At 56.1% G+C, this 12,418-nt stretch overlaps 1 protein-coding gene across 4 annotated transcripts in view; it reads left to right on the forward strand.

Moving 5' to 3' along the window:
* The window catches only part of LOC129831005 (PHD finger protein 14-like), a 141,835-nt gene that overhangs the window by 50,093 nt on the left and 79,324 nt on the right, over positions 1-12,418 (forward strand). For all 4 annotated transcript variants that reach the window (XM_055893963.1, XM_055893962.1, XM_055893964.1 and 1 more), the window contains exons 13-15: positions 4,410-4,505; positions 7,764-7,870; positions 7,954-8,085. In XM_055893963.1, coding sequence (XP_055749938.1) covers positions 4,410-4,505; positions 7,764-7,870; positions 7,954-8,085 — 335 coding nt within the window. The remainder of the gene's footprint in view (positions 1-4,409; positions 4,506-7,763; positions 7,871-7,953; positions 8,086-12,418) is intronic.

Below are 12,418 nucleotides of genomic sequence, written 5' to 3' on the forward strand. Positions count from 1 at the left end.
TAACTTGTCTCTCTCTCCCCCCTATGTAACATGTCTCTCTCTCCCCCCTATGTAACCTGTCTCTACCCCCCTACGTAACCTGTCTCTCTCTCTCCCCCTACGTAACCTTTCTCTCTCTCTCCCCCTACGTAACCTGTCTCTCTCTCCCCCTACATAACATGTCTCTCTCGCTCTCCCCCCTATGTAACCTGTCTCTCTCCCCTCTACGTAACCTGTCTCTCTCTCTCTCCCCCCTATGTAACCTGTCTCTCTCCCCCCTATGTAACCTGTCTCTCTCCCCCCTATGTAACCTGTCTCTCTCCCCTCTACGTAACCTCTTCCTCTCTCGCTCTCCCCCCTATGTAACCTGTCTCTCTCCCCCTTACGTAACCTCTCTCTCTCTCTCCCCCCTACGTAACCTGTCTCTCTCCCCCCATGTAACCTGTCTCTCTCCCCCCTATGTAACCTGTCTCTCTCTCTCCCCCTTACGTAACCTGTCTCTCTCTCTCCCCCCTATGTAACCTGTCTCTCTCTCTCCCCCTTACGTAACCTCTCTCTCTCTCTCTCCCCCTTACGTAACCTCTCTCTCTCTCTCTCCCCCTTACGTAACCTCTCTCTCGCTCTCCCCCTTACGTAACCTCTCTCTCGCTCTCCCCCCTATGTAACCTGTCTCTCTCCCCCCTATGTAACCTGTCTCTCTCCACCCTATGTAACCTGTCTCTCTCCCCCCTATGTAACCTGTCTCTCTCCCCCCTATGTAACCTGTCTCTCTCCCCCCTACGTAACCTCTCTCTCTCCCCCTACGTAACCTGTCTCTCTTTCTCCCCCTACGTAACCTGTCTCTCTCCCCCTACGTAACCTGTCTCTCTCTCTCCCCCTACGTAACCTGTCTCTCTCTCTCCCCCTACGTAACCTGTCTCTCTCTCTCTCCCCCTACGTAACCTGTCTCTCTCTCTCTCACCCCTATGTAACATGTCTCTCTCCCCCCTATGTAACCTGTCTCTCTCCCCCCTATGTAACCTGTCTCTCTCCCCCCTATGTAACCTGTCTCTCTCCCCCCTATGTAACCTGTCTCTCTCCCCCCTATGTAACCTGTCTCTCTCTACCCTACGTAACCTATTTCTCTCTTTCTCTCTCTCTCCCCTACGTAACCTGTCTCTCTCTCTCTCTCACCCCTATGTAACATGTCTCTCTCACCCCTATGTAGCATGTCTCTCTCCCCCCTATGTAACCTGTCTCTCTCCCCCCTATGTAACCTGTCTCTCTCCCCCCTAAGTAACCTGTCTCTGTCCCCCCTACGTAACCTGTCTCTCTCTCTACCCTACGTAACCTGTCTCTCTCTCTTTCTCTCTCTCTCTCCCCTACGTAACCTGTCTCTCTTCCCCCTATGTAACCTGTCTCTCTCCCCTCTACGTAACCTCTCTCTCTCTCTTCCCCCTACGTAACCTGTCTCTCTCTCCCCCCTACGTAACCTGTCTCTCTCCCCCCTACGTAACCTGTCTCTCTCCCCCCTATGTAACATGTCTCTCTCTCCCCCCTATGTAACATGTCTCTCTCCCCCCTTTGTAACCTGTCTCTCTCCCCCCTATGTAACCTGTCTCTCTCCCCCCTATGTAACCTGTCTCTCTCCCCCCTATGTAACCTGTCTCTCTCCCCCCATGTAACCTGTCTCTCTCTCTCCCCCCATGTAACCTGTCTCTCTCTCTCCCCCCTATGTAACCTGTCTCTCTCTCCCCCCTACGTAAACCTGTCTCTCTCTCTCCCCCCTACGTAAACCTGTCTCTCGCTCTCCCCCCTACGTAAACCTGTCTCTCTCTCCCCCCTACGTAAACCTGTCTCTCTCTCTCCCCTTCGTAAACCTGTCTCTCTCTCTCCCCTTCGTAAACCTGTCTCTCTCTCTCCCCCCTACGTAAACCTGTCTCTCTCTCTCCCCCCTACGTAAACCTGTCTCTCTCTCCCCCCTACGGAAACTTGTCTCTCTTTCTCCCCCCTACGGAAACCTGTCTCTCTCTCTCCCCCTACGGAAACCTGTCTCTCTCCCTCCCATGTAACCTGTCTCTCTCCCCCCTATGTAACCTGTCTCTCTCTCTCCCCCCTATGTAACCTGTCTCTCTCTCTCCCCCCTACGTAAACCTGTCTCTCTCTCTCCCCCCTACGTAAACCTGTCTCTCTCTCTCCCCCCTACGTAAACCTGTCTCTCTCTCTCCCCCCTACGTAAACCTGTCTCTCTCTCCCCCCTACGTAAACCTGTCTCTCTCTCTCCCCTTCGTAAACCTGTCTCTCTCTCTCCCCCCTACGTAAACCTGTCTCTCCCCCCTACGTAAACCTGTCTCTCTCCCCCCTACGTAAACCTGTCTCTCTCTCTCCCCCCTACGTAAACTTGTCTCTCTTTCTCCCCCCTACGGAAACCTGTCTCTCTCTCTCCCCCTACGGAAACCTGTCTCTCTCTCTCCCCCCTACGGAAACCTGTCTCTCTCTCTCCCCCATACGGAAACCTGTCTCTCTCTCTCCCCCCTAAGGAAACCTGTCTCTCTCTCTCTCTCCCCCCTACGGAAACCTGTCTCTCTCTCCCCCCTACGGAAACCTGTCTCTCACTCTCTCTCCCCCCTACGTAACCTGTGTCTCACTCTCTCTCTCTCCCCCCTACGTAACCTGTGTCTCTCTCTCTCTCCCCCCTACGTAACCTGTCTGTCTCTCTCTCTCTCTCTCTCTCCCCCCTACGGAAACCTGTCTCTCACTCTCTCTCTCTCCCCCCTACGGAAACCTGTCTCTCACTCTCTCTCCCCCCTACGGAAACCTGTCTCTCACTCTCTCTCCCCCTACGTAACCTGTGTCTCTCTCTCTCTCTCTCTCTCCCCCCTACGTAACCTGTGTCTCTCTCTCTCTCTCTCTCCCCCCTACGTAACCTGTGTCTCTCTCTCTCTCTCTCTCCCCCCTACGTAACCTGTCTGTCTCTCTCTCTCTCTTCTCCCTACGTAACCTGTCTGTCTCTCTCTCTCTCTCCCCCCTACGTAACCTGTCTGTCTCTCTCTCTCTCTCTCTCTCCCCCCTACGTAACCTGTGTCTCTCTCTCTCTCTCTCTCTCTCTCTCTCTCTCTCTCTTTCCCCCCTACGTAACCTGTGTCTCTCTCTCTCTCTCTCCCCCCTACGTAACCTGTGTCTCTCTCTCTCTCTCTCCCCCCTACGTAACCTGTGTCTCTCTCTCTCCCCCCTACGTAACCTGTGTCTCTCTCTCTCTCCCCTACGTAACCTCTCTGTCTCTCTTCTCCCTACGTAACCTCTCTGTCTCTCTCTCTCTCTCCCCCCTACGTAACCTGTCTGTCTCTCTCTCTCTCTCCCCCCTACGTAACCTGTCTGTCTCTCTCTCTCTCTCTCTCTCTCCCCTACGTAACCTGTGTCTCTCTCTCTCTCTCTCTCTCCCCCCTACGTAACCTGTGTCTCTCTCTCTCTCTCTCTCTCCCCTACGTAACCTGTCTGTCTCTCTCCCTCTCTCTCTCTCGCTCTCTCTCCCCTACGTAACCTGTCTGTCTCTCTCCCTCTCTCTCTCTCGCTCTCTCTCTCTCTCTCCCCTACGTAACCTGTCTGTCTCTCTCTCCCCCCTACGGAAACCTGTCTCTCACTCTCTCTCTCCCCCCTACGGAAACCTGTCTCTCACTCTCTCTCCCCCTACGTAACCTGTGTCTCTCTCTCTCTCTCCCCCCTACGTAACCTGTGTCTCTCTCTCTCTCTCCCCCCTACGTAACCTGTCCGTCTCTCTCTCTCTCCCCCCTACGTAACCTGTCTCTCTCTCTCTCTCCCCCCTACGTAACCTGTCTGTCTCTCTCTCTCTTCTCCCTACGTAACCTGTCTGTCTCTCTCTCTCTTCTCCCTACGTAACCTGTCTGTCTCTCTCTCTCTCTCTCTCTCCCCCCTACGTAACCTGTCTGTCTCTCTCTCTCTCCCCCCTACTTAACCTGTGTCTCTCTCTCTCTATCTCCCCCCTACGTAACCTCTCTGTCTCTCCCCCCTACGTAACCTCTCTCTCTCTCTTCTCCCTACGTAACCTGTCTGTCTCTCTCTCTCTCTCCCCCCTACGTAACCTGTGTCTCTCTCTCTCTCCCCCCTACGTAACCTGTCTCTCTCTCTCTCTCTCTCTCTCTCTCTCTCTCTCTCTCTCTCTCTCCCCCCCCTACGTAACCTGTGTCTCTCTCTCTCTCCCCCCTACGTAACCTGTGTCTCTCTCTCTCTCCCCCCCTACGTAACCTGTCTGTCTCTCTCTCTCTCTCTCCCCCCTACGTAACCTGTCTGTCTCTCTCTCTCTCTCTCTCTCTCCCCCCTACGTAACCTGTGTCTCTCTCTCTCTCTCTCTCTCTCTCTCCCCTACGTAACCTGTCTGTCTCTCTCTCTCTCTCTCTCTCCCCCCTACGTAACCTGTGTCTCTCCCTCTGTAGCTGTGTGAGTCTCTGGAGGACCTGCAGAATGTCAACGGTGTTCTGAGGAGTGAGGGCCATGCCATATGGACCATGTTGGGAGGAATCCTAGGACAGGTATGTTAATATCACACCATTTTCTTCTCCTCTCTCAATTCAATTTCAATTCAATTCAAGGGGCTTTATTGGCATGGGAAACATGTGTTAACATTGCCAAAGCAATGTTGGGGCGGCAGCGTAGCCTAGTGGTTAGAGCGTTGGACTAGTAACCGGAAGGTTGCAAGTTCAAATCCCCGAGCTGACAAGGTACAAATCTGTCGTTCTGCCCCTGAACAGGCAGTTCATGGGCAGAACTGCCTGTTCCTAGGCCGTCATTGAAAATAAGAATTTGTTCTTAACTGACTTGCCTAGTTAAATAAAGGTAAAATAAAATAAAAAATGAGGTAGACAATACACAAAAGTGAAACAAACAAAACTAATTAACAGTAAACATTACACATACAGAAGTTTCAAAACAATAAAGACATTAAGAGTGTCATATTAAATATATACAGTGTTGTAACAATGTAGAAATGGTTAAAGCACACAAGTTAAAATAAGTAAGCATAAATATGGGTTGTATTTACAATGGTGTTTGTTTTTGACTGGTTGCCCTTTTCTTGTGGCAACAGGTCACAAATATTGCTGCTGTGATGGCACACTGTGGAATTTCACCCAGTAGATATGGGAGTTTATCAAAATTGGATTTGTTTTCGAATTCTTTGTGGATCTGTGTGATCTGAGGGAAATATGTGTCTCTAATATGGTCATACATTGGGCAGGAGGTTAGGAAGTGCAGCTCGGTTTCCACCTCATTTTGTGGGCAGTGTGCACATAGCCTGTCTTCTCTTGAGAGCCATGTCTGCCTACGGCGGCCTTTCTCAATAGCAAGGCTATGCTCGCTGAGTCTGTACATAGTCAAAGCTTTCCTTAAGTTTGGGTCAGTCACAGTGGTCAGGTATTCTGCCACTGTGTACTCTCTGTTTAGGGCCAAATAGCATTCTAGTTTGCTCTGTTTTTTTGTTAATTCTTTCCAATGTGTCAAGTAATTATCTTTTTGTTTTCTCATGATTTGGTTGGGTCTAATTGTGCTGTTGTCCTGGGGCTTTGTGGGGTGTGTTTGTGTTTGTGAACAGAGCCCTAGGACCAGCTTGCTTAGGGGACTCTTCTCCAGGTTCATCTCTCTCATCCTCCTTTCCTCCTCATCCCCTTCTCTTATCTTCTTTTGGCATTTTCTCTTTCCTCCTCGTCCACTTTCTCATTCTCTTTCCTCCTCGTCCACTTTCTCCTCCTCGTCCACTTTCTCCTCCTCGTCCACTTTCTCCTCCTCCTTTCCTCCTCGTCCACTTTCCTATTTCTCTCATGTTTAGTCCTGAGTTGGCAACACTCCCACTAAACCAAACTCCAGCACCTGTCCTGTAATTTTAGTTTCATCACACCTAGGCAGGGCAGAGAAGTCAGAGGATCAACCCCCAACCGGACAGGTCTCCCTGCTACATGCCCAGGACCTGGTGATGACGAAGGATTGAGAGGAATCTAGATTAGCCATAGCAACCCACAGAGTTAATTCCCACAGAGTTAATTCTGCAGCCCATAATAGTCTCCTGTAAGTGATTGACCTGTCCTTTACCATGAAGGCAGACCAGACCTGGCTCTGCTCCACTCTAAATGAAGCTAGAAACTGTCCGCTTGCTTTCTACCACGTTCACACTCGCCATGGCAACCAAATCGCCAAGATGCGTCGCCACGGGTGATGGGTTGTTTAATGAGTGCGAAATGCAGCTCTGCAGAAATTGCTGTGAGACCTTTTTAACTTTTTTTTTTTTTTACGTGACAGAGCCTGTTTGGAAGTGCTGACACTTCTTTAAAAGCAGCCCAGCTCTTGGTGTGTGTGGTGCTGTGTTGAGGTGAGAATGAGAACTGAGGATGAGAGGCCTGTGGAGCGTTGGAGCTCTGACAGGATGCTATAGCAAGACACACACAACACACACAGACACCCCCTGGTTACACCGTCTCTAAGATTAGCAGGTAGGCCTAGATAATACAACTTACAGTTACCCGTGGCGCCTGGAACTGCATATGTCATCAGCTCTTTCAAAATGCATCTACGTAAGTGGCTAACTGGATGCATGATGCTGATTTCAAAGTTTGTCTGGCGACGGGGGCTTCAGATAAATGGATGGTGTGATACAGCTAGAGGAGGGGAGGAAAGAAAGACTGAACGAACGACGTCGATCTGCAACGACCTCCATAAATCCCGTAATTAGAAAGGTGGAAAGGTTTAAGTAGCTACATCAGTCACGTCCCCGCGTTGCTTTGTGTCATCTATCTGATACCTTTTCATTTCCTATTTGTCATCCCTCTGCCCGTCCCGTACATTACCAGAAATTATTGATGTTACCCGACCGCAGACCCATCCCTCATCCTATACAGAGTCAGTGTTGTCATTGTGGGGGACGTCTCAGGGAGAGGAAACATTTTTCGCTAGACATTGTGAAACTTCAAAGGACCTGGTCACAGTGTTTTTACCGTTATCATTTCCTGGCAGTGTTCAGTTTGGCACTGAGGTAAAGCATCTCATTTGAAATGCTGTGCACGCCTGTGTCATACACTGAGAATCTTCCTGAGGCGTGCCTGTCAGCTGACCCTTCCCAGGGTGCCGTTTGTGTGTGTGCTGTGTTTGCTATCTAGTGTGTGTGTGTTTGCCACTCGGTCCCCTACGGCCTCAGAGCCTGTCTCGCACCCAGTATGAACCAGCCAGATGGCCTGAGGCTGGTCCAGCCGGTCTCTGATTCTTATTTTAGAATATACCTTCACACACCCATCTCTCTGAGGGCTTTTCTACTCACTGAGCTAATGCAGAAGGGGACTGTGGTCCACAATTAGTAGATCACACACACCCTGGGGTCCTGTGGCCCGGGCACCCCCACAGGACCGGTCCCTGGGGGCCGTGGGCTACGGCGTAGTGAGCGGGCTCAGATTAGAGCTGCCCCAGTGAGAAGCCTGTCTGTTTAGTGGCCCACCAGCTCCCCAGTCTCTCCCCAGCAGATTGGTTTTCTAATTAACCTGCGACAGACAGCAGCCACCATGTAGCCAACGAGATGCAGTGGAGAAATAAACACGCATCCACGTCTGTCTGTCTGTCCAGCCAACAACAGCCCCCCCCCCCCACAGACAAACACTCTCTCTTCACCCCCCCCTTTCCTCTCTCCCCTTTTTCTCTGTCCTCTCTCTCCCTCCTCTCTGTGGACACCTTTGACCTGTCTGTCCTTCACTGCTTCTCTCTGAGGTCTCTAGTACACCTACAATTGTATTATTTGTGTATTTCTGTGACAGAAACTGAACTCCCCGTCGGTCCTGAAAGCCCCTAAAGAGAGGAAGCCCAGCAAGAAGGAGGGAGGAGCTCCTGGGAAGTCCTCCAATCTACCAGCTGTCCTCTACAGGTAAACAAACAAACATTCAAACAGGCATTACATACAAGCACAAGGCCTTATATGCTGATGTGTGTGTGTGTGTTCCTGTTTAGCTGTGGGATCTGTAAGAAGAACCAAGACCAGCATCTCCTGCTGATGTGTGACACTTGCAAGCTCTACTACCACCTGGGCTGTCTGGATCCTCCGCTGACACGCATGCCCAAGAAGACCAAGAACAGCTACTGGTGAGAGAGGCAGGGAGACACAGACGCGGACAGACAGACGCGGACAGACAGACGCGGACAGACAGACGCGGACAGACAGACGCGGACAGACAGGCGCGGACAGACAGGCGCGGACAGACAGGCGCGGACAGACAGGCGCGGACAGACAGGCGCGGACAGACAGGCGCGGACAGACAGGCGCGGACAGACAGGCGCGGACAGACAGGCGCGGACAGACAGGCGCGGACAGACGGGCAGACGCAGGCCGACAGACGCAGGCCGACAGACGCAGGCCGACAGACGCAGGCCGACAGACGCAGGCCGACAGACGCAGGCCGACAGACGCAGGCCGACAGACGCGGACAGACAGACAGACGCAGGCGGACAGACAGACAGACGCAGGCGGACAGACAGACAGACGCAGGCGGACAGACAGACAGACGCAGGCGGGCAGACAGACAGACGCAGGCGGGCAGACAGACAGACGCAGGCGGGCAGACAGACAGACGCAGGCGGGCAGACAGACAGACGCAGGCGGGCAGACAGACAGACGCAGGCGGGCAGACAGACAGACGCAGGCGGGCAGACAGACAGACGCAGGCGGGCAGACAGACAGACGCAGGCGGGCAGACAGACAGACGCAGGCGGGCAGACAGACAGACGCAGGCGGGCAGACAGACAGACGCAGGCGGGCAGACAGACAGACGCAGGCGGGCAGACAGACAGACGCAGGCGGGCAGACAGACAGACGCAGGCGGGCAGACAGACAGACGCAGGCGGGCAGACGCAGGCGGACAGACAGACAGACAGGCAGACGCAGGCAGACAGGCAGACGCAGGCAGACAGGCAGACAGGCAGACAGGCAGACAGGCAGACGCAGGCAGACAGGCAGACAGGCAGACAGGCAGACGCAGGCAGACAGGCAGACGCAGGCAGACAGGCAGACGCAGGCAGACAGGCAGACGCAGGCAGACAGGCAGACGCAGGCAGACAGGCAGACAGACAGACGTAGGCAGACAGACAAACGCAGGCAGACAGACGCAGGCAGACAGGCAGACAGACAGACGTAGGCAGACAGACAGACGCAGGCAGGCAGACAGACAGACGCAGGCAGACAGACAGACAGACGCAGACAGGCAGACAGACAGACGCAGACAGACAGACGCAGACAGGCAGACAGACAGACGCAGGCAGGCAGACAGACAGACGCAGGCAGACAGACAGACGCAGGCAGACAGACAGACGCAGGCAGACAGACAGACGCAGGCAGACAGACAGACGCAGGCAGACAGACAGACGCAGGCAGACAGACAGACAGACAGACGCAGGCAGACGCAGGCAGACACGCAGACAGGCAGACAGGCAGACGCAGGCAGACGCAGGCAGACGCAGGCGGGCAGACAGACAGACAGACGCAGGCGGGCAGACAGACAGACAGACGCAGGCGGGCAGACAGACAGACAGACGCAGGCGGGCAGACAGACAGACGCAGGCGGGCAGACAGACAGACGCATGCGGGCAGACAGACAGACAGACGCAGGCGGGCAGACAGACAGACAGACGCAGGCGGGCAGACAGACAGACAGACGCAGGCGGGCAGACAGACAGACAGACGCAGGCGGGCAGACAGACAGACAGACGCAGGCGGGCAGACAGACAGACAGACGCAGGCGGGCAGACAGACAGACGCAGGCGGGCAGACAGACAGACGCAGGCGGGCAGACAGACAGACGCAGGCGGGCAGACAGACAGACGCAGGCGGGCAGACAGACAGACGCAGGCGGGCAGACAGACAGACGCAGGCGGGCAGACAGACAGACGCAGGCGGGCAGACAGACAGACAGACGCAGGCGGGCAGACAGACAGACAGACGCAGGCGGGCAGACAGACAGACAGACGCAGGCGGGCAGACAGACGCAGGCGGGCAGACAGACAGACAGACAGACGCAGGCGGGCAGACAGACAGACGCAGGCGGGCAGACAGACAGACAGACAGACGCAGGCGGGCAGACAGACAGACGCAGGCGGGCAGACAGACAGACAGACGCGGACAGACAGACGCAGGCGGGCAGACAGACAGACAGACAGACGCAGGCGGACAGACGCAGACAGACAGACAGACGCAGGCGGACAGACGCAGACAGACAGACAGACGCAGGCGGACAGACGCAGACAGACAGACAGACGCAGGCGGACAGACGCAGACAGACAGACAGACACAGACAGACGCAGACAGACAGACAGACAGACAGACGCAGGCAGACAGGCAGACAGGCAGACGCAGGCAGGCAGACGCAGTCAGACAGGCAGACAGGCAGACGCAGGCAGGCAGGCAGACAGACGCAGGCAGACGCAGTCAGACAGGCAGACAGACGCAGGCAGACGCAGGCAGACAGACGCAGGCAGACAGGCAGACGCAGGCAGGCAGACAGACGCAGGCAGACAGACGCAGGCAGGCAGACAGACGCAGGCAGACAGACAGACGCAGGCAGGCAGACAGACGCAGGCAGGCAGACAGACGCAGGCAGACAGACAGACGCAGGCAGGCAGACAGACAGACGCAGGCTGACAGACGCAGGCAGGCAGACAGACGCAGGCAGACAGACGCAGGCAGGCAGACAGACGCAGGCAGACAGACGCAGGCAGGCAGACAGACACAGACAGACAGACAGACGCACGCAGGCAGACAGACAGACAGACAGACGCAGGCAGACAGACAGACGCAGACAGACAGACGCAGGCAGACAGACAGACGTAGGCAGACAGGCAGACGCAGGCAGACAGGCAGACAGACAGACGTAGGCAGACAGACAGACAGACGCAGACAGGCAGACAGACAGACGCAGACAGGCAGACAGACAGACGCAGACAGACAGACAGACAGACGCAGGCAGACAGACAGACAGACAGACGCAGACAGACAGACAGACGCAGGCAGACAGACAGACGCAGGCAGACAGACAGACGCAGGCAGACAGACAGACGCAGGCAGACAGACAGACGCAGGCAGACAGACAGACAGACAGACAGACGCAGGCAGACAGACGCAGGCAGACAGACGCAGGCAGACGCAGGCAGACGCAGGCGGGCAGACAGACAGACGCAGGCGGGCAGACAGACAGACGCAGGCGGGCAGACAGACAGACGCAGGCGGGCAGACAGACAGACGCAGGCGGGCAGACAGACAGACGCAGGCGGGCAGACAGACAGACGCAGGCGGGCAGACAGACAGACGCAGGCGGGCAGACAGACAGACGCAGGCGGGCAGACAGACAGACGCAGGCGGGCAGACAGACAGACAGACGCAGGCGGGCAGACAGACAGACAGACGCAGGCGGGCAGACAGACAGACAGACGCAGGCGGGCAGACAGACAGACAGACGCAGGCGGGCAGACAGACAGACAGACGCAGGCGGGCAGACAGACAGACAGACGCAGGCGGGCAGACAGACAGACAGACGCAGGCGGGCAGACAGACAGACAGACGCAGGCGGGCAGACAGACAGACAGACGCAGGCGGGCAGACAGACAGACAGACGCAGGCGGGCAGACAGACAGACAGACGCAGGCGGGCAGACAGACAGACAGACGCAGGCGGGCAGACAGACAGACAGACGCAGGCGGGCAGACAGACGGACAGACGCAGGCGGGCAGACAGACGGACAGACGCAGGCGGGCAGACAGACGGACAGACGCAGGCGGGCAGACAGACGGACAGACGCAGGCGGACAGACGCAGGCGGGCAGACGGACAGACGCAGGCGGGCAGACGGACAGACAGACGCAGGCGGGCAGACGGACAGACAGACGCAGGCGGGCAGACGGACAGACAGACGCAGGCGGGCAGACGGACAGACAGACGCAGGCGGGCAGACGGACAGACAGACGCAGGCGGTCAGACGGACAGACAGACAGACGCAGGCGGTCAGACAGGCAGACAGGCAGACGCAGGCAGGCAGACGCAGTCAGACAGGCAGACAGGCAGACGCAGGCAGGCAGACAGACGCAGTCAGACAGGCAGACAGGCAGACGCAGGCAGGCAGACGCAGGCAGGCAGGCAGACAGACGCAGGCAGACGCAGGCAGACAGATGCAGGCAGGCAGACAGACGCGGGCAGGCAGACAGACGCGGGCAGGCAGACAGACGCGGGCAGGCAGACAGACGCGGGCAGGCAGACAGACGCGGGCAGGCAGACAGACGCAGGCAGGCAGACAGACACGGGCAGGCAGACAGACGCAGGCAGGCAGACAGACGCAGGCAGGCAGACAGACGCAGACAGACAGACGCAGGCAGACAGACGCAGGCAGGCAGGCAGACAGACGCAGGCAGGCAGGCAGACAGACGCAGGCAGGCAG

Source organism: Salvelinus fontinalis, chromosome 32 (assembly GCF_029448725.1).
Source record: "Salvelinus fontinalis isolate EN_2023a chromosome 32, ASM2944872v1, whole genome shotgun sequence".
NCBI lineage: Eukaryota > Metazoa > Chordata > Actinopteri > Salmoniformes > Salmonidae > Salvelinus > Salvelinus fontinalis.